The sequence below is a fragment of the Cyprinodon tularosa genome, unplaced genomic scaffold (genome assembly GCF_016077235.1).
Source record: "Cyprinodon tularosa strain WSP-4 unplaced genomic scaffold, ASM1607723v1 ctg240, whole genome shotgun sequence".
NCBI lineage: Eukaryota > Metazoa > Chordata > Actinopteri > Cyprinodontiformes > Cyprinodontidae > Cyprinodon > Cyprinodon tularosa.
The window spans coordinates 643508-666576 of NW_024038897.1; the positions used below are offsets into that span (position 1 = coordinate 643508).

At 36.4% G+C, this 23069-nt stretch overlaps 1 protein-coding gene across 2 annotated transcripts in view; it reads right to left on the bottom strand.

Moving 5' to 3' along the window:
- Window positions 1–9168: 9168 nt before the first annotated feature.
- Window positions 9169–23069, bottom strand: part of hmcn2 (hemicentin 2) — an 81164-nt gene continuing 67263 nt past the window's right edge. For both annotated transcript variants that reach the window (XM_038287578.1, XM_038287577.1), the window contains exons 67-81: window positions 20454–20624; window positions 20190–20342; window positions 19286–19423; window positions 18389–18510; window positions 18017–18257; window positions 17848–17907; window positions 17625–17744; window positions 17396–17530; window positions 15229–15348; window positions 12930–13055; window positions 11831–11959; window positions 11451–11744; window positions 11247–11366; window positions 11034–11160; window positions 9169–10531 (exon numbers count right to left, since the gene is read on the bottom strand). In XM_038287578.1, coding sequence (XP_038143506.1) covers window positions 10153–10531; window positions 11034–11160; window positions 11247–11366; window positions 11451–11744; window positions 11831–11959; window positions 12930–13055; window positions 15229–15348; window positions 17396–17530; window positions 17625–17744; window positions 17848–17907; window positions 18017–18257; window positions 18389–18510; window positions 19286–19423; window positions 20190–20342; window positions 20454–20624 — 2435 coding nt within the window. In that variant the 3' untranslated portion in view covers window positions 9169–10152. The remainder of the gene's footprint in view (window positions 10532–11033; window positions 11161–11246; window positions 11367–11450; window positions 11745–11830; window positions 11960–12929; window positions 13056–15228; window positions 15349–17395; window positions 17531–17624; window positions 17745–17847; window positions 17908–18016; window positions 18258–18388; window positions 18511–19285; window positions 19424–20189; window positions 20343–20453; window positions 20625–23069) is intronic.

A 23069-nucleotide genomic window follows, 5' to 3' on the forward strand; every position in this document is an offset into this window, starting at 1 on the left:
TATTGATACTGAGATTAAATTACACACTTATGAACTTTATATATTAAGTAAAAGCAATTTTATATAAAGATGTTAAAGGAAGCTAATTATGAATGTATGCCACATCTTTTGATATTTTATTGTAAAAAAAAAAAAAGAGAGCATTATATGTCCTTTTTCTTCCATTTTCAAATACACGGTCCCTTAAATTAGTCCATCACATCTCATTAAGTAATGGTGCTTTTTTCCAGCCAGTGGTTGTATTGGGACCAACTGTAAAAAGGTTCAAGCTGTATTTAAGCTGTTGCAGGGCTTTGTAGATGTCTGACAACGCTGCCACTGCTCAGCATCCTTCACCACACATTTACCGTTAGCTCTGAGTCGCCACATCACAGTTTTACTCAGTTTCCCCGCTCATGGTGGCAGACACACAAGCTTAGTCTGTCTGAAACGGAGGCGTTACTCATGCTTCTTACTGGTTTGGATTCCAGCTTTGGAAAAGCACTTTTGTCGACTTACTTTAATCACACCTTTGGGGGGTGTCAAAAAGGTTCTTGCTTTCATTGGAGGAAAATAAGAGTTCTACTTTGTTTCTGAACTCCAATAAGGAACTAAAATTCAAATTGTATTTAAGTTTGTTTGTGTTTTTTCAGAATGCTGTTAAATTCAGAACAAACCATCACATATCGGTTTAGAAGACTGTGTTATTCTTAGTAAAAGTGTATTTTATTCACTTGATGGCTGCCTGATGAGTTCATTTTCTCCTGAGGCGCATATCTGTATTTTCTGCTCATTTTCTTGTCTTTTGCTCCTGATGGATTTTTTTAAAACCTGTCTGATTATTGAAATTTTTTCCCCTGTGAAACAGCTGCCTGTATTTGGAAGTCGTATCATCTGAGCCAAATAAATGGTGAAGGTTACAAAAACTGAAACATTACGATGATATTCTTGAGTCTGTTATCGCCACTGAAACCCAAACTTTCCAGTCTGTTTGTAAAAATTATTTTTATAAAAACGATGACGTGTACAGCTGGATCTTGTTTAGGATTTTGGATAACATCAGGTCTCTATGGCTTTCCATCTGTGGCAGAATGTTGGAAAAAGCTAAATGTTTGACATAACCCTGACACAGAATTTATCGGATCTAGTTTGTCAATGATGCTCTAAACTCCACTGCTTATATCCTCTAATAGGCAGCAGCATTGTGCTCATTACTCATCTAGTACTGACATCCTGAGTGTGTAAAGCAGTAGGGGAGATGGCACGTGTGCCCATTCCTCAGCTTTATGTGTTCATTTTTACTAATAGTTGGTGTTTTATAGTGAAGGGGAAAAAGCCTCCAGTCTGCCTTACAGTAGTTTACACATGTTCAAGGGAATTTGTGAAGCTTAAAAAAACGTAATGAATGAATGGCCTCCACCGAGTGAAGTCCTGCTGTTTTTCTAAGAAAACTCTTTTTTTTTTTTTTTCCTTTTTACATGAACTCTCCTTAAGGTGTTTTTACACCCTGCATGTTCTATGTACTGTAGGTCTGCAAAGTGAAGCCAGTTTTCCTCCCAGCAAAGCTTTTCTGTGAGGAGTTTGGATGTTCTGTCTGTGCATGCAGGTTATTTACCCCTCACCAAACCTTCAAATTCCTTTTAACTTCAAAAATTTGCATGTTGGTTAGCAAGTCCTAATAAGTTCCAGTGAGCTGTGAACGTGTCTGTTCTCTGTATTCTATGCCTGTTGTGAACTGGTGACAAGTCCAGAATGTCTATGATCACAATCCTGAAATATGTCTGGCTGGAAATTAGTTTTTTTTTTATATATATATATAAGACTGGCAAAGTTTATTAACTGTTATTCAAAGCATGACTGCGGTCGGTACCATTTCAAAATCATTCATCATTACTCTGGAACTTCAAATTTATTCAGGTTTCCATCTGCCTTTGAGTTCAGTTGAACAATTCCAAGTGGATTCCCCTTCCTAATTATGCCTTAAATGATGCTACCACCACCGTGCTTGAGCGATGGGTAGTATTTTCTTCCTTTTATTCTTGTTTTTTATTTATTTAGAAAAAAGGGAGGGACAATTGTAAATATGCCAGATTTAAGACTTGGGCTAATTTTATCCGCCATCCTGGCCTGTTAATGTTATACAAAAAGAAAAAGATTCACAAACCAGTAAAACATCCAGCATAGGTAACACATGCTAAATAAGCTTAGACATCAGTTTACTAAGAAATAGAAAAACAGTGAACATAGACTGTTCTCATAACTGTGTAAGGACAGGAAAAGTTACAGCCTAAAATATTTTCAAAGGAATTTATGAATGCCTATAAAACACATTAAAATGCTGTTTCCTGGTAAGTGCATATGAGCCCTGAATTTAACCTGATCTTAAAAACTCTTCTAGATTCCAGTGATAGTGACATAAAAGATTTATTTGTGCTGAGGGAAAACAAGACTTTAAACACCAAAATAGCAAATAATACACCAATAGGAAGTGGTAATCTTAGTGTGCAACCAGAGTAAGGCACTGGCATATGAAAAGTCATATGCCTATGCTCCTTTAAGAATTTATTTTTTTATTATTTACTGTTGTTTTTTAATTTCTAGGTCTTTAGATCCGTCCTTGCTTAGCAGGGCTCTTAAACAATATTCCCAGTAGAACTCTGAGGACAGGTAATCTCCTGATTTTTTATATTCCTAGGACTCCTCTTGTGTGCCAACACATTTCTCTGTTGCAAGGATCCCAGAATATGGAGTGCAAATACATAAATATAGAATAAATAAAACAAGAAATCCAATCACAAAAATGAGACTAAAGCACAAACGTTTGCCTAATACAGAAAACACATTAAAAAGTAAAAAAAAAAAAAAAAACATAATGCAAAAGAGAAAAGCTGCATTTACAGAAAATGGAGAGAAGCAAAGTGCAAACAGAAAATTGATGATTACAGTATGAGTGTTATTTGAAGTGTTTTAGTATTGCTTGCATGCCTCAATCACTTTACTTTTAGATTTACTGGTATTTTCAAGGATTTTGAATCTCAATTGAAAACTCATTTCTTTAATATGGCTTTTAATTCCAGATTAGCAGAACAGTCAGGCTGGTTTTTATTTCACCGTGCTCTGATTGTATTAGTCACTGTAAAAGTTGAATTTTGTTTTTACTTTACAGAACTTCACTTTGGGTGTGTAAAGAATTTTATAAACAACACATGATTGATTTATTGATTTGTTCTTGATTCATTCCTGATTTCTAAACTATTGTCTTTTCTCTAAAAGTCAAAGTTTGTCTGATTTGTTTGAAATTTGGACACAGCTGGGTCATCGATTGAGAAAATAATCACAAACACAATGTGATGTTCCTTCTATTACGTACCTCAAACCAAAAGAAACCAAGTCTAATTGAGCTTTTCAAAATAAAGATGGCCAAACTTGTATACAGAAAGTTGCCCGAAGCTTGATGATTACAAGGTTGTGCTGTCTCTGTGAAGCATAAAGGGAAGGTTAATTCATGTTCATAAAACTGTATCGATTTGAATCGATTTGAATCTGCATGGCTGAGAGAAAAGATCATAACTCAGAAATAATGACTGAAATGTCAATGTTTATAAAGTGTATTTATACCTATACATGTCTGCTTGTGTCTCCTTGAACTCCAGTCGGCAGATTGCCGCTCACACTGAGCCTGGTTCTACTGGAGGTTTCTTCCTGTTAAAAGGGAGTTTTTCTTCTCCACTGTCGCTACACGCATGCTTGGTGTGAGGGATTGCCTTCGAGCTTATGAGTCGAAAAAATCAACTGGTTTTCCTTTGATAGAAAACTTTGAATCAATTTCACTGTATGATCTGGTTGAACTATAAAGTGCCTTGAGATGACATGTGTTGTTAATTGGTGCTATAGAAATAAACTGAACTGAAATTGAAATGAAACCCTTTAAAGCAAAAGATGAATATTCACACTAATTAGGGTTTGTAAATCCTTTATTTGCTCACTATTCTGTTATTATTTTATTAGTTTATGAAAAAAACATTAAAAAAATCTGATTTAGCATACAGTTAACTTAAGATCAGACTTAAATCCCTTGATTTGACTTAAAAAGAAGTGTTCCTCTTCTTCATTGTTATCACTGTGCATTAATCTACCTTTCAAATAAACAGTAATTTCTAACTTTGATTTAAAGCTCATGCTTTTTGCATAATTTAAAAAAGCAAAGTAACCTCCTGCACACATAAACACACTCCCACACACATTGCAGTGTCAGAACTACCCCAGCACAGACCTTTCTTTGACCTCCTCCCCTTCTAATGAGTTGGAGATGAGGTAAAACCAGTCCTCTGTTTAAAATACGCCAAGTTGTAGAAGTTCTCCATTTTTATCATCTGCTTCTAAAAATACAAGGACACATATATGGCTTCCTTTTGATATGGTTTATTTTATTTTGGCTGTTTTTCTGAAGTCAGTTATTACAATCAGAAGATGACAATATGAAATTAGCGGCATCTGAGATACCAACAATGCTCAGTCATGCAGAGTGGAAGAGAAATGCTTCAAACTCCTGAGGATAAAAAAAAAACCCGAGTCCTGCTCCATCTACTGGGCGACTGAGGTACTACCCAAAGCAATGACCTCACTGGAGATTTCCTGTCTGCAAAATAAACAACACCCACAGACAGATCTGACTCCCTGGTCCCCAATTTTAATCTGAAAGATTCTTTGTTTTCAGTACTGTGGACTACGTCTTTGTTTCTGCTTTTGAAATAAAGAACATGGGAATGTTGCCATATGGTGTATCAATATTTCAGACCTAACACAATTTACAGCTTTCTTCCAGGCCCTCTAAGATGCCTTCAATAGATTCATAAAGTAACCAAAATCCTGATTGAATTTATGTCAAAATCTCTCTTGTTTTAACAATACTATTTTGATATTTGAGAAATTCATAGAAGCTGCTCAGTGGTGCAGTGGGTAGCACTGCTTCCTTGCAGCAAGAAGGTTCTGGGTTTGATTCCCAGCCTGAGGTCTTTCTGCATGGAGTTTGCATGTTCTCCCTGAGCATGTGTGGGTTTTCTCTGGGTACTCCAGCTTGCTTCCACAGTCCAAAAACATGACTTTTAGGTTAATTGGCTTCTATAAATTCTCCTTAAGTGTGAGTGTGTGCATGAATATTTTTTTGTCCTGCGATGGACTGGGGACCTGTCCAGGGTGTACCCCACCTCTCAACCATTGACAGCTGGAGATAGGCACCAGCACCGCTTTGGATAAGTGTGGATGAAAATTCTGTGTATTTTATTCATAAAGAACCAAATTATAACACCTCATCTCAGATAGGCTGTTTAAAATCTGAGTTAACTTTAAATTTTGAGTGTCTTAAATTCTGTAAATCTGAAGTTTAAAGGAATTATTATAACCTCTTAATATCCACCTCATTTTGGGAAATTCTCGCCTTTTTTGCAAATGGAAAAGCAAATAACTGAGGAACCGTAAGCTCAAATTACATGTGTGATATGTTATTTGAAAGCTAACACCTTCTAGTTTCTGAATATATACATGAAAATTGGGTGAGTAAAATACCCAAGCTGCAACGAAGCCCAAGCTGCATCAGTTCAAACATGAAAAGTTTGCAAAGTTTTTGTTTTTTATTCTGGAAAATAAAAGGTCTTTTTTTGAACAGCAGTAATAAAAACATGCTTGCATGTTGTGGCTGCTTTGTCATGGTACATTTTGACATGCTGCTATATCTGTGTTAATTGTGCTTTGGTGCTTTCTGTGTCCATAAAATGCACTAGATGGTTGAATTATGGAGAATCTAAGCTTTCCAATGATGTCTAACATGTCTGCATTGGTAAACTTTTCACCAGTGTATTATTATTTTTAAACGCTTTAGAACGTGGTGGGTATTGAGAGGTTAAAAAAAAAAAAAAATTCTTTTGTTACAGAAACCTTTTTCCTAAAGTCTTCTTGTGGTTGAAAAAATGGCCTTTATTACTTTTTTCCAAGGGAAACTGTTTTTTTAGATTTGGAATGTATGAATTAGGCAGTTTATCTTTTCCTCCACAGCGCTGATACACATTACCAATCAGCTGTTTTTATAAGAAGTGTTTTCGTTCCTCTTTTTTACAGTATGGTTCTGGAGGGATCTAAATTGAGAACCCATCCCAAGCTCCTTTTATATCTTATATCAGTCGTATTAAGAATAGAAATAATCCTTATAGATGTATTTATATTTTTCTGGAATGGTAAATCTATATTAATCAGAAAATTATACAAAATCTTTGTGCCATTTGAATCTACGTTTAAATTACTCTATGGTATATTTAAATATAATTTAAATATATTTTATGGTTCAGTTCAATATGATCTGGAGTACATATAATAATAGAATTTATAAATAAAATGTACCGTAAGTAATTATCAATATATGCAAACTGAAAACTTTTTGGACGTTATTCTATGTTCTTTATCTCTTTCTTTATTGTTGTTCTTTATTTTGTTCTTTTGTTATGCCTTTTGTGGGCATAATTTTGACAGAAAAAATAGTTTTATTTAAAAATCTGGCTTCAAGGTTTCAGTTGAGTTTATCCAAATTCAATCGATTTAAAAAGAAATTCAATTTTTGTCTTTAATTTCAAAATAAATACAGAAGTGTTTCCCTTTGTTAAAGTTTTTTTTTTTTTTACTTTAGTTTTAGTTTGTCTATTTTGTTTTGACATGGAAAAAGTTCTGACCTTTGTTGTTTTTTGTTGTTGGGTTTTGTTTTATTGTTTTTTTGTTTTTTGTTGGCATAGCACCCCGGTGCTCTGAAAGTCTTTTCACGCTCACGCAGAAATTCTCAGTTTATATCTCATGGCTGCTCAGCTCATTGTTTAGAAAACTTTTGGTTTGTTCTATGTAAGTCAAACCCAATCATGTAATCATGATTCTTGCAACATCTTGGTTATATAATCTTCTGCCATGTTTTTATTTTTTGTTATTTGGATCTCAATATTTCTTTTTATTGTATTTCTAGTGTATTTGCTGACATCAGATTGAGACGTTTCCTTTTTTGATTCATGAATCTGTTTTTATTTTTAATGACCATATTTAATGTTCTTTCTGTTTATTAGCCCCCCTTTGCTTTTCCCTGCTTCATTCCTACAGCTGTTCTCTCCATCCCGTCCTGAGTGTTTAGGCTTCTTAGTTTCCAGATAAACAGTGCTGGTTTACTCAGTAACCCTCACCCAGGGTTGATATACTGTCCCCCTTTTTTTACAATCTCTGTAGGTTTGTCTTCATAATCAAACATCTTTTATTCCATCCTACTTCTGTTCTGTTGGCATTTTGGTCCAACCAAACATTAACAATGACAGTTTAATGTCTGTTTAGGGTTTCATGAATCATTATAAAAGAAAAATGTTGTGGTCAATACTAGGTTGTAATTTAAAAGTTTAATAACATTTACAGACACCCATGAACATGTCATTAATCCTCAAAGTCAACACTTTTAAACTAGGCACTGTACAACTTGAACTTGAACTGGGTTATTGCTGCAATACCTAGATTTTTTTTTTGGTTTGTTTTCAGATGACCTTTTGTAAATTTGCTGATGCTTTTAGAAAGATGGCACAAGGTCTGATTTGGAATACCTTGATACAGTAAACAGAGGAGTAAAGGGTCAACTCAGCAACTGGAAAATCCCGGTTCGTGTGGCCAAATATGTCTTCAATCACCACGGCACCACCACCGTGCTTGACAGTCGGTATGCCGCTGTTATTCTAATGATACACTTTTCATGGTTTTTCCAGACATATAGCTATTCATTTTGACCAAACTTTTCTACATTGGTCTCATCTGTCCACATCTATTGTTTTAGAAGTTTGGTGTTTTACTCAAATGCAGCTTGTGTTCTGCCCATCATCTTGTAACCCTTCCAACAAATTATGATGATGTATTTCTGTTTCCCTCATTGTCAGAAACGTTATGAAAAATGCCAGCTGACCTCTGTGGAGTCTAACATGAGGTTCTTGCGGTTTTGCACTTTCTGTGAGTATTGCTTTGTCTGACCTTGTGGTGAATTTGCTGCAACACCTGCCAAGCTGCTACTTTCCAACTTAAGTCCTAAGGAAGCAGAAAGGGGTGGATTTAGTTTTTCATATTGATATTTTCCACTGTGGCTTCAGTTTTTGCTTAATACAAAATGACAGTGTGGAATTTATGCGTTTTTGTACACATATGGTTTGATTTATATAACTTCTATAACCAGGTAAAAGTCAGAAAATTTTTTCTTATGCCCTCGACGGGAAGAGAGTCAACCAGCTTGATTTTAAGGTACGAAAAGTCATTATTTCTGCAACTTTAACACTTTTAAGTGGTTAAAGTTGCAGATTTTTCCCAACATGCTTCTAGGTAGAAGTCAAATAGAGACCCCCATCCCTGCAGTAAACGCCTGTGATTTGTGGCATCAATATGTCAATGGAGTAGTAAAGCTCTTCTGGGGGTAGATACCGGCTCTGCCTCACAGTAAACCCACGTTAAGGCTTTGTTGTTTTCTTTTATTTTTTCAAGAAAAGAGACGATTAACAGTAAAGATAAAGGCTCTTTTAATAAAACATATTTTATCTCCCACATAAGTTTTGATTTAGGGTGAGCTTTGGCAGAAACATCAAATTATGGGATAAGGTGAGGGGAAGAAATAATAATAAGTTTTCTAAAGCTATGGCTTAACTTTTTACTGGTAACTTTATGATATACACCAATTAAATTATAATATATATATATATATATATATATATATATATATATATATATATATATATATATATATATATATATATATATATACATATATATATATATATACAATTCAATGCATTTATGCTTCTTAACATGAGCAGGAAAACTTACTGAATTTCAGAGCCTCAGATTGTGGAAAAAGGGAGATTTACGTTACTTTGAACATGGTTGCTACTGCCAAACGGGCTGGTTTGATATTTTCTGGAACAGCCACTTAGATTTTGACACATTACTGTTTATTGCTGGGAATGTCCTGATAATGTTCACTGAGCAACAGTTTGTGTGCATAACAGAAAAACCTTGTTGATGTCAAAGTGGAGGGATCCAGCTGGTTCGAGCTGATAGACAGTAGGGCTGCCATGATATTAGGATCTCAGTAATGATGTGTTTCAAAACCGGCTAGAAAAGCAGTGCAGAGAGAAACCCTTCAAGACCTGTTAATTCCCTTTATTGCAAGCATTTATCTTGGTTTCAGCTGTTACTGGAAAAACACTTTCATTTACAGTGTAGACAAATCTCAAAGGAATGTTTCGGCACTTTGATGAATTTATGGCTTTCTGAAGGCATAAGAAGGTCCAACCTGATAAAACCGAGAAATAAATTTGCGGAAACCGAGATAAACAGGGATAATTTTGGTACATTACTGTAGAAAAAAAAACATTTATCTGTACAGCTATTCAAAGCAATTACAGCAACAGAGGCCTTTAATTTGTAGATAAATCCATTAACAATCAATGTTAATTCAGGTGAGTTCTCTTGTTCATTTCTGGCCCCAGATTAGTTAAATGTAGTGTGGATTATCTTATAATTTGTTTTTGTTTTTAAACTGCCTTTTTTATCATTTACACCAATCACACAAACTCAAAATACCTCAGTAACATTCAAAATATCAACTTCTGTTAGGGCAAATCTGAAAAAAAGGAGTGTAAAAAAAGAACAAAAGAATGTGCCGGTAAACCAGTGGATCTATGACAACTCAAACCCCATGTTGCTAAGATTTGTTCGAAGCAGTTATCTTTTCAAATGACTTTAATAAATAATATAGGGGAAGGGGGAGGTTAGGGCATTAAACATGCCATAGCTGTGGAAATATCTCTGTACCAACCTGGATGGATATAAAACACAATCATCAAGTAAGAAAACAATGGATTGACAGAAAATTCTGGAGGGAAAAAAAATCATCCAGATTGTAAATGGAGATTAAATTATGTTACAGGTATGTTTTCCCATTTGGTTTGTATAGGAGAGTCTCTCGCTTCTTTCCCATTAAGGCCATACGTATACCAGACATCTTCACCACAGTCTCTGAAGTCAAATCCTCCTTCGGTTTAGAAAAACTCAGTCAGAGATTCTTTACATGATCTGATTTTTGGTGGCAGGACAGAGTCATCTGTAAAGAAACCTTTGGGTTTAATAGGGGTACGCTGAGATGGAGATGTAGATGATGAAGATGCTCTGGTACGTTATGCGACCTTGTTCTGAGATGGTGGTGGCCTGCACCTTGAGCCTCACTAGCCCGGGTCTATCCAGAACCCGCCGAGTGAAGATGATCCCCCGGCCCGCCTCGTCTTTGATGTCAAACACTCGTCCCGTCACGCCCGTAACCGATACTTGCTCAAGTATGGAGAAGGAGGTACGCTCTTGCAGGATGCCAGACTCGGAAAACGCAGAGAGTCGTACCACGTTGTGATTGGGCGGTATGCCAGAGGGAAGAGTGAGCAGCTTGTACTGCAGGAGCAGAGGAGAGCCTCCTGTGGCGCAGTCCAGAGAGCAGGGCCTAAAACAGGTCCTTCAAAAGCAATTAAGAAAGAGGAGAGATGTAATGTGTTTGTAAAGATTAGGCCAAAAGGTTTAAACTGAGGAAAACACTTGACACCAGACTTAGAGCTTTAATGCTGTTGGAGCTCTTTAGCAGATGTTTCTGGGATGATTTAATGTTCAATAACAAACATTTCAAGCAGTTTTAAGGGCTTTTATAGGGAAATGGATCAAGTTTATGTCAACTGTCAATTTCTTCTCAAAGGGAATAACATCCAGGGAGTTTTCTGGTCATGGATCCAAATTTCAATGTTATGACCACTAAAGCGCTTAATTCTGACTTCAGCTTTCATATAGTGCTTCGTAATACTGGCAAAGGTGACATTCATCAATTGTTTTTTGGACATATTTTGATACACTGAAGCGGTAACAGTTTCTAAACACAACAACAACAAAACAGATGTCTTCTAGTGTTAAACTTTAGTATATCTGTGAAGTACTTTTTCTTATAATTGAGTAGAAGTTATTTTTACCCGGGACGTCCTCCTCTTTGGTAGGAAGCAGGGCAGGGTGTATCCAGACACTGGTATCCCCCTCTGGTATTAAAGCACATCTGACTGTGTCCACACTGAATTCCTTGTTCAACACACTCGTCAATGTCTATTGAAGAGAGGAGATACAAGTTATCTGTTATTCAAAAAGGGGCTAAAGGATGGATCAAGCAGTGTGATTCGGGAAGCGCTAACCTTTACAGCTTCTACCGTTGGGCAGAAGTTTGTATCCTGGAGGACACAGACACTGGAAGCTGCCAATGGTATTTCTACACTCATGTTGGCAGGGCTTTTTTAACAAACATTCATCAACGTCTGCAGAAAATGATACAAAAGTGTTGAGAATGCATTTTAAAGCTGCACAAGGCTTCCTGAAAACAAGTGCTTGCTCCAACTCACCTACACATGTACCATCTCTGCTGGTGTAGCCCACAGGACAGCTCTGCCTGGTAATGCGAGATACTCCGCTGGAGCGGGAGAAGATCGGTCTACCGAGGGATGACACCAGCTGAGGGTGGAGCCTGGCCCTGACTCTGGTGCCGTTAGTGAAGATTTGGCCCCGCTCCAGCCCTGCACAGGAGCGTCCGTCCCCCAGGAGCAGAGTCCCAGGGGGGCACAGACACCGGAAGCTGCCGGGGATGTTACGACACTGGTGCGCGCAAGGATTTGGTGTTTGCGAACATTCATCAATGTCTAAAGATAAAAGAAAAATTTAGATTTCACATCGGATCCTTTGTAAAGGAAGGTTTGTGTCAAAAAGACAATCATAAAAAACCTACCCAGACACGGGAGCCCAACTCCCTGGGATCTGTAACCTCTGGGACAAATGCACCCGTACCCTCCAACGGTGTTCTGACAGATCTGACTGTAGCGACACATGTGACTTCCATCCTGGCACTCATCAATATCTAAAAAGAAAAAACAAACATGTGACAAACAGTTCTTTAAGATTTTAAAGAAATTCCGTTTAAACTTTTCTCTTCTTTTAATTCTATTTCGTCCTCAAAACTAACATTTTTAGAAACAGTTAAACTGTAATTATATATAAACAAAAAAGTTGTTTTCTTTCCCGTCTCTTCTGCTGCTGGAACTATGAAATCTCAGTAATAAACACTGTGGTTGTTTTGAGGATCTATTCTGGAAAATAATTTTTAGATCTCCTGAGGGACAGACAGTCTACATAACCCAAACATTCCTTTTAAATTCCGCCGGTTGTTGCGTGTTATAGATGGACCTTAGTAATGTCAGACTCTACCATGTATTTGTGCAAAAAGACATGAACGTACTCTCTTTACTTCTTGAATGTGTTGATGGCCTTATTTGTAACTTTTGCAATAGGTGTAGTACAAACACCTGCAGCTGGTTCTATACTTTGGTTCTATACCATTTAGAGACCTGATTCTGAGGTATTTTCCTGTTAAATCTAGGCAAGACTGATCCAAAAAGGAAGTTTGAACAAGAGCCACTACTTCATCTGATCTCATATTGATCCAGCCTTCTGGTAAACTTTTTATCTGTATTAAATGTTCTTTAGTAAAAAAAAAAAAAGCAGGTTCTAAATATGTGTCTTGAAATGTTTATGTTTGAAGATCTTAACTTGAGTTTCCAGTAGAGGGGAAATGCCATATTGTATGAAAATGTGCTATTTTGTATGTAGGACCTGTGGTTTTGTTAAAAAAAAAAATCCTGATACTTCAGGGTTCAGAATGTGATTTCTAAGTGTAATAGAAGAGGCAGTTTTTTACAACACCTTAAATTATCACGTTTTTTCAGCATGTAAGATGCACTTATTTTCTTAAATGACTCAGCTTGGTATTGTAATGTGAAAATTACTGATGGACACATCCCTTGTGACTTGTAAGTGTGACGCTCACTGACCTACACAGGCCCCGTTTTCTGCTGTGGTCATTCCCGCAGGGCAGCTGTCAAAACACTGATATCCTCCGTCGGTGTTGCGGCACTGCTGATGCGCTGGGCACACGTTTCTCATGCACTCATTGATGTCTGGAAAAGTGGAAACATTTCCTCTCAACTGTTTAAATCATGTCATTATAGCAGAGGTGTAAAGCCGGAGACATGACGCACCTGGAGTTTAACACTAACAGACTGGGTTAGTAGGTTTGTTTTTCTAAAAAACTAAAACACTCGGGATCCAACATTGAAAAACTGTGACTGCTGGACAGGAGTGGGATCAAAACTCACCATGGCAACCGTACATTTACCAAACAGTAACATTTGTTCAACTACTCCATGTTAAAACAGTTTGATTTATACGGTACATCTTTCATTAAGGTCATATTAATAGTTTGGAAAATGTATCTATCTTCCAGTGAGCCTATTAGTGGGTTTAATAATTACTTTCCTTGTTGACTTTTATGTAGAAAAAATTTATTTCCAGAAAACATTATAATGTTTTAACTTAATTATGTAAATTCCTGATGCACACATTTATTCTCTTTGTAAAATATTCTATTCAGAAAGCTCAATTCTTCATGCCGCAACTTAAACACTTTACTGTATATGACAACATTTCTGCCAACATAACCTTTTTGGTAAATTTTAAATCGTTCCATTTTTTCTTTAAATCCCTCAACGATATCCTGCATTTCAGTCTAAAAAATGTGACTTTTTTAGTTTTTGCCTTTTATTTATTGCTAAGTAATACAGTTGCATTTTTGATATCTACGTTATAATGATGTATAGTTAAAAATGTGTTTTCAAGATTAAACAAAGGCTGCCTCCCAGCTTTTTTTCTCCATTGTTTGTAAGCAACACACATTTGCTAAGGTGGCCGAATGGTGAACACACTGTGCAAATATACTTACTTTTACAGCAAATTCAAAAATGTCCTGCAAAAAATTAGACTAGCACACAAATGCAAAAAAAAAAACAGTCATGCAAATGAAAAAATGCTGCAAGTAGCAAAACCAATGGCAAGTTAACATTAGCTGCAAACTAGCTCAGCCTAACATAGGTGCCCCAGACCAATAGGGGGAGACAATCATCAACTAACAAGGGACCAGGCCCTTAGTAAAGACATGCTGGCTGTCTACGAATGTCCGTCCTAATCGGTGTCATATAATAGTGTCCTAACGTCTAGTGGATGAAAAAGTAGTGGACTCGAAATTTCCCACAATGCACCGTGAAAAGTAGTGATCATGGTCACTAAATGAGCAGAAATATGCTGGAATGCTCTCCTCGCAAAGCATCATGGGATTTGTTGTGACAGCAGCTCGCTGTCAAGTAGTGACAGCTACAGTATGGTGACAGCTGTGACAAACCATGCAGGGAGGCGGAGTTACGTGACCAATGGGGAGCAAAACGTAGTAATCATCTGTCTGAACGCTCAGTTTACTGAGTTCACTATATAGTCTCTTCTCTATTTAGTGATTGGGGGATTTAGGGGTTAGGGCAGATGGAAGAAACTTGTGCAACTATTGACCCAAGTTTTAGCTTAGTTAGACATTAAAGGATTTTTCAAGTCAATAGTCAGCTCATAGCATGTATTGATGCTCCTTGGGATGCTCTTCTCAAAAACTAACCTACTGTGTGTAACTTAACAGTGTTGAATTCAGCAGTGGATGAATTACGTTACCTGGAGCGTCACTTTACCGCTGTCTGAGACCACTGAGCATCCTGTTATGATTTTACTCAGGGTCACATGAGTTGATGTTTGTGCTACTTGCAGTATTTTTCATTTGCATATGTTTCGTGTTTTATCATTTATGTACTTCATATGAATGCAGCATTTATCCTCTTTGTAGTTTTTGTCTTTGTGTTTGCTCTTTTGTTTTTGCTAGTCTAATTTTTGTGTTTGCAGGATGTTTTGAAATCATGTATTTGCACAGCGTTTGCATCCCTGGGTCATCTTAGTTCTTTAGTTGTGCGAATCAGTTCCCACTACCAAACCAAAACTACATTTAGCATTAGAAAAAAAAAACATCTGTTTAACTGTGGCAAATTTTAAGTCATTTCAGTTCCCCTCCTTGACTGGCAGATTGCAGTCATTGATGAGGCCCAGTTTGATGAGGCAAAAAATGAGGCTTCTGTGTACAGTATGCTGATGTGAAAAGAAAACTAATTTATCTTTCAAACATTTTCCAAATTTTAGTTTTCAAACCAAAAGCAAGTACTTTTAAATGCAACATCAAAAGAAAAAAAGAGTGAACTGACTGACCAATGCAGCGATGTCCTGACAGCTGGTATCCAGGATGACAGATGCAACGGTAGGAACCCAGAATGTTCAGGCACTTATGGTGGCATGGGGAGATAGCAGACTCCTGACATTCATCGACGTCTGAAACATACATTTGTCATGACAGGTTTCATTGGTCTTTGTCCATATATACAGTGCCTTCTAACAGTATTTATGCAACCTGAATTATTTCACATTTGTCTGGTTAAAACTCTAGATCTAGATATAAACCCTTTACACTCAAAATTAAAATCAAAATTTCAAGCTACACTGCAAAAACGATCTAGAAATAAATAAAACTGTCTTAAATTAAGTTTATTTACTCTTAATTTGAGTAGGTAAATATTATGATTTGCCAATGAAATTTGTATATTTTCTCTTAAAATAAGATAAGTAGATAATATGAACTTGAATAAGACAATGCAATTGTTTTTTCTCATTTTAAATGTAAATTGTCTTTTTCCATTGGCAAAGTGGCTCACTTTCGTCCTCAATTAGAGGAAAAATGCACTTATTTTAAGTAAAAACTACTTAATTAGATTTCCATTTTTTGAAGTGTAATAGTGTTTTTGGACTCCAAGACAAGACCTTATTACCTTTTAACGCATATTTGTAAATGAAAAAATATGGATATTCTGATGGCAAAAGTAAATAACAAAAGTGCTTCAACATGAAATTCATGAAAAAGAAAACTGAGAGTAAAAGAAACACATTTTTTTTGGTACAACATAACCTTAGAGGCATTAATGCTGATACTGGCACTTACATTTTTAAGTTTATAAACCTATATATAATTGTTAACTAGGCTTATTAACTTTTTTACTTTTCAATTAGCTTTTTACCTTTTCTCTTGACAATTTTTTCAACTTAATTTACAGTAGTTAATAAATTATTCAAGGGTTCATATAATTGGTCAAATGCCAAAATAAGATGTACAGCCATGCAGCAGTATCTGCTGAATGGCTGGATGTAGATCTTGTGCTTCTAAACCTCACTGAGGGATGGAGGGGGAATCCATTTGTAAGGAGTATTTAAGTGATCGAAAACAGTAACTTGCCCTATAAAGGGTTAAGAGCTTATTTGACCAGTAAAAATGAGAGAAAAGCTGTTAAATGAAAGGAAAATATGCGGTTGTCCAATTATTTTCAACAAATAAAAGTACAAAAGGTTTTGCATGCCAATTTTCAGCTATTTCTAGGGCATATGAAAATATCACTGATATTTTTGCAGGGTTTTTTTGTTAAAAAAAACTCAAAAACACTTGTGTGTTCAGGGCTGTTGTCTTGCTAAAAGCTGAACTTACACCACTGTATTAACTTTGTTTTAAGCTTTCTTCCACAACTGTTTACCATCCATTTCCCCAATATTAAAAGTGGTCTTCTTCAGGCATTTTTTTTTCTTCCTTAAGGATCGGATATCCTCTTTAGCTGTGAATGTCTGCTCAGGTTATTGTTTTAATACCTTATTGTTTTAATACATTCATTAAACCCGTCTAGAACTATATATACAGTATGACCTGTCTGCTGTTTACCATATTCTTTATGATGCTGGTGGTTTACAATATATTATGTTCTCTAACAAACCTATAACAAACTAGATGTGTATCAGACCTGAAATTAAATATAAAAGATTAAAAAAAAAACATTTTTTGATTTTAAAAATGAGAAAAGAGCTTTAAGTCACTAACATACAATGAGCTTAGACAAAGTTTTTTTTTTTAGCAGTGCTAGTGGGGCTTTATTTAACTCACCACTGCCACCTCTACTCCTTGTTGAGTCGTCCTATTTCTCTATACTCTATAGGCAAATCTGCTGGTATTTCTTCATTTCTAAAAGGCTCATAGTATAGCTAATAGCCCCCATCATTAAAACAGTATATCCTCCAGCATCCTTATAAGTCTCCTTGTCCCACAAGCACAAACCTCATTTGTTCCAATTTTACAATTGTCTCTTTTATACATGCCAACCTCTGTAATTATGTTTTATATGTCATCCATTTGGTTTTTATATATATCTTGTTTTTAGTTTTGTGTCTGCCTGGTATGGTAGACCAGAAAATGGCCAGAATGTATTTTGTTGTATCTCTTTATCTTCTTAATTAAGTAAGGCTGCATAAAAAATACAAATTAATAAATGGATAGCTTTAAGACCTTCACAGCTGGTTCCTGTGATGCTGGGCTTAAATCCCGGTCCACATCTGGCCTGACAGCGGTATGTCCCCACAGTGTTGACGCACTGCTGGTTGTAGTGGCACATGTGGGAGCCTTGGGAGCATTCATCAATATCTGGGTGGGATTTATCAAACAAAACAACAGAATGATAAGAAACAAGTAAAGAATTTAAACAATGAATCAGCCTGTGGCTTATTGAGTGTCTCACCATTGCATGTGTTGCTCTCTGTAGAGATAGTAAAGCCAGAGGGACAGGCACAGGTAAACCCTCCCATGATATTGTTGCATGTATGTGAGCAGGGAGACTGCAGCGCACACTCGTCTTCATCTAAAATGGAGTCAGTTTGTTACATTATTAGTGCTGAATAATCGAGATAAAGACACATATAAATGTTGCAAGAATTAAACATAAAGAAGGAAAAAAGACATACCAGCACAGTAGGAGGCTGTGTCTATATTAAAGCCTTTAGGACATGTGTCTTCATAACCATCTACCAAAACAAATCAAACATCAGTTAACCTTTTCAACATCTAAAATCCACTAATTCATAGGATATAGGACATTTCAGAGGTGAACGTATTCAATTTTATTTTCCAGACCTGGTACGAGGAGGCTGGTAGTGATATGGAAGTCCAAACTGAGAGTAAACATGTTATAGGCACTGTTTATTCCGGAAACCTTGAGCAGCTGAAGAACAGGGCCTTGGCGCTCCTCCTGGCCCTCGTAAACGATGGTGTGATTACAGCGCAGCACCATGGGACTGCCTCCTCTCTGGTGGGTCTGTGATGACCATGAATACAGCTGTCCTTGGCCCGTCTGCACATATGACTCATCAAAGTCCTGTGAGAGGAAGGTGAAATCAGGCCAGACCGGAAGTATGAAGAAATGTAATTTAGTGGAGTCATGTAAAGGAAACTCATGATCCTATAATTGAGTTCTTTGGATACACATAATCACTTTAACAAGCATACCTGAAGACCCAGATGGGATGACGATAACGACGGTGGAACGAAGCCGTTGATTACAATGTCAATCAGCAGAACTCCCTCAGCGTCCAATCCTCTGGCGACGTGGGTCAGACGGAGGATCTCTCCTGTGAGGATCAAATAAAATAATGCTTCTCAAACAAGCTTTGAGATTGTTCAAGGTAGTGAGTGCTGCCATCTGCTGGCTGCTTTTACAAATGAAGAGTAAAGAGCAGGAAATTTTTTTTTTTCTGTTTTTATGCGGCAACGTGGTAATTATGTTATAATATATTTCAATTAAAATGTGATTTAATAAACACTGAAATCACTGCCATAAAATAATTGTTTTGGAAATGCTAATTGTCTTTTTAAAGAACAGTAATATAAATGCTGAATGATCTCAAATAGTTGAAGGAAAAGTGAAAAGAATGTTTAAAACAAAAACCAAACCAGTGATCATTAGGTAAAACAGAACTTTATCGATCTGTTTATTTTAGCAACTAATGATTTAAAAATGAATTGTAAAATAGGCACGGTATCCTGTATCTAAAACATACCAACCTCTTATAAAGTTCTGATGACCTTTTCTATCAAACATATAGACCTAGTCATTATGTATACACAATTGTAAACAAGAAGAAATTTCGTTTAGAACAGCTCTCTAGACTATTTCATTTATTAAAGTGCAGCCTTGATAAGGTAAGCAGCAGTGATAAAAAAAATTAAAAAAAACATTGTGATGGAAAACAGTAATGTAAACATAAGACTGTATAGTTAAAGTTCTAACATTCAACATTCATTCAATTAACATTCTTTTTTTTATATTATTAATGTTATTTTAATATTTCAATAATTCAAAAAAAATGTTAAACATGTGAACGTCTGATTGGAGCCAAAGCTTACCAGTTTCAAACTCCAACTGAGACTCCTGTCTGAAGTGACCCTGCGTAAAGGAGAACCCATTTCTGGTGGCTTCGTTTTGAAGCACAGTGGTCCAATAGATGGGAGTGAAAACAGGCACCAGAACCTGCAGAAAGGGGCCTATAAAAAAAACATTTATCCTTTATCTGTTACTGGACCACAGAGAAACAGCAAGGTTCAAAGGTATAGTGGAGGATCTTCTGATTATTTGAAAAGAACTGCCCTCTGCACTTTAAAAAAAATGCACATGAACAACCCTGTACCCACTCACGAGAAGGAACGCCTATTAAACACGTGCGAGAGCGTGCACAAGCCCATTTTTCCTCGTGCATGCTCTGTTTAAAAGTTGCTGCTTGCATCACCCATGCAAGCTTTTCAAAAGAAGATTTGCAATTGTTCCACTATGTCACATTCAGCACCGGTTAGTGAAAATGGCGAAGAGCACATAGGACGGCCTTACATAAACATATCACCAGAATGATTGACAATTAGGAGGATGACTTGTTTTGATGATCCAACCAGAAAAAGAACATTCTCCACTATACCTTTAAAAAAAATGAGGGCAGCATTCAAAACATGTTTTTCCCTTTTCACCTAACAAAGAAATTATAGATGTGTTTTCTCATGCTTCATATATTTTTCCAAGTGTTTAATAATGACTAGTAAGAACAGCATGTCTGTATGAAAAACAGACAAAAGCCTAAAATGCTTTATTCTGTCCTAATAGAGCCTGTTTCCATCAGAACATATTAATCATCAGGAATTATGACAAACAGTTTCTAAATCCCAACATAGAAAAACACAAAAGGTCGAATGAAAAGAGTGATCTGCTGGAACAGAGCCTTTGAAAATATGAAAGTCTGGTACATTATGAAGCGTGACTCACCCACTGTGGGAGGGATGTTGTCAAGGCGTGCCTCCAAAGTGCTGGTGCCTTGTTCCTCGTTGTTTGTGATGTTGGCCTCCAGGAAGGACACACCAAACTCTCTGTCATTCACCATCCCTATCAGACTGCCTCTAGTCTTGCGTGGAACCTCACCTGTCAGCATAAAAATCAAGATTAATATGATTTGTTTTTTCGTTTTTATCAGTTTTTCCACTTTAAAATACATTTTTATGTTAGAAATAAAAACAGTACTGTCAACACTACCTGGACACAAACCAGTCTGACATTTCCTAGAATCGGTGCTCGGTCCGCTGCAGAGGCGGCCACCATTAGCTGGTGCTGGATTGTTGCATAATCTGATCCGCTCTTGAACACCTTGGCCACATGAGCTGCTGCATGGACCCCACTCCCCCCAGCTGGAGTATCCTCCATTTACTACATTAGAGAGGGAGAGACTGCTGCCTGAACTGTCAAGGCTTATCAAAAGTGACATTTTTGTAAAAATGGGGGGTATTCAGTCTGTATTTTCAGAGCTAGTGATCAGTTATTAGTTGTTTTGTTAATTAATTATAGTGATTTGTAAACAAATAAAGGAGGAAAAGACAAATAAACTGAAAGAAGCCATGGACTGAGGAATGTGAGGAAGGCCAGATAATCACCTGATTAAATGTGCATTGCCTCTGTTGAGCTTAAGGCTAGAAAATAGCTGAAGATTTCTTTTATTTAAAATAAAATAATTTCAAAAATTTTGTATTAGAGGAGTTTCATGGTTTTGGCATAATAACATTCGGAAGTTACATAATTGTATTTGTTGTTGGGCTTTCTTTGCAGTTTTTTTCAGATGCCTTTATATTGTTTATATCATATTGACCATAGTTAAGAAATATTTCTGGATATAAGCTTTGGCCTTATCATCATGCCTGGTGCTGGAAATATATTTAGACTGAAAATGATCTATCTAAGCACTATCAAGACAATGCTTGGTGTATATAAACTGTTTTTACTAGAAAATGTCTGCTGTTCAGCTTCTATTTAGGAACTGAAATATCAGATTTTTATATTATATTCAGTGATAACATCATTCTAAGTATAATCAGACAAGATTCAATTTTAGTACAGTTACAGTTTACAGTCAATTAATTATAAAGGAATTTATAAGAAGCTCTTTATAAAACTATAAAAGCACCCAGAGAGTGCAAACCTCTGCCAAGCAGCACATTTTGCCTCATAGTGTGACATACAACTAAAGCTAAAAGTCGCAGGTCTGGATCATGACTTTTGGAGTCCGATGCTGAAGCTGTCAATAGTCACTGCTGCCATCCTCTGGTTTAGAAAGGAACTGCTTCTTTCCTCCATAAATAACAATCTCACAATGTTTGAAAATCCTTTTAAAAAAAATTTCTGTATCCAGATTATGGTCTGGATCATCATTAAAATTTAACAGATTGTCCCTTGGTATGAGGCGCACCTCTGGTAAAAATGTCATTAAAATCCGTTCATAACTTTTCAAGTTATCTTGTACATGGACAGCCAGACAGACAAACACAAACACCCCTAAAAACATAATCTCCTTGGCAGAGATAAAAATGTTATATCCAAAAGAGGTATGGAAATGTGTGCAGTTTATTCAGTGTAACGGTAAGTAAAAATCATGACAACATTTTGAGACTGCAAATTCTGATCAGACTTTTTTATGCAAAAACTTAAGATGTAAATGGTGCAGATATTACTCTGATTTGTCAGAAGCTCCACCATGAACTATTTAAATGTGTTAAAAGTTCCTCAAAATGTATGATGCATGAGCCGCATATGAATAGGTGAGGTGTTTCAAATCCAAAATCTCTTTTCAAGTAAAAAATACACAAATCTGTGTTATGGCTAGATGCAGAGGAGAAAATACTATTTTTAATATAATCCCCTCCAAGCCCTTGAATAGTATTATCTAAAGCTATGGATGAAATTATCCTTCTTTTTCATTTTGGTAGCTTTATCTTTTATATAAGATACTAACATAACAGTTAAATGTGAGTCAGACAAAGTGCCATGGACTAAAAACATACTAAAACACAAGGCAATTGAGCGAAAGAGTTTTATGTTGAAGGATTTAAAAAGATAAAGCTAGAAAAATGAAAATGAAGGATATTCATTGGCCCATAGCCTTAGCCAGTCGCTATCAATGGTATAGTGACTGGCTATAGGAATAGTATATTAGAACATTTTCTCCTTACAGCTGATAACTACGGGAGTTTGGAGTTTAAATCTAAATATAACAAAAGCATGCATTCTACTTTAAAGGAGATTTAAATTTGTACAACCAGCACAATTCTAACACTAGTTGGTTTTTTTCCCCAGCTTTTATTGTCATTACACTGTCAGTAGAGAGCAACTGAATGAACTCTCTGCATCTAACCCATCCGCTTGGGGAGCAGTGAGTTGCCATTGTGGGGAGCCCAGGGAGCAGTTAAAGGTATTTTGATCAGCGACTCAGAGTGGCAGACGGTGGTAGTGGGGCTCTAACTCAGAACCTCATGATTCCAAGCTCTATGCCCTAACCATCAGGCCACCACTTCCCTGATGTGACTGGATGTGATCAACAATTAAATGGCTGTTATTAGCGGTTACTAGGGCTTCTTATGTCTGATAATATGCAGCTGTTAATAACAGTCGCGTCTAAAACTGGACGTTTTATTCTTAATTAGAACAGGTTCTGTCACGGTTGGGCCCACGGTTGGACCCAAATGCAGAGGTGAGTTTTGTAGATTTAATTAAGCAACTGGGGCAGGAATCCAAAAATCCCAAAAAAAGAAGTACATAAAAAAAATAGAATCTAGGAGACATCAGGGAAAACAAACATGAGGAGCCAGGAAAAGATGAGGAACC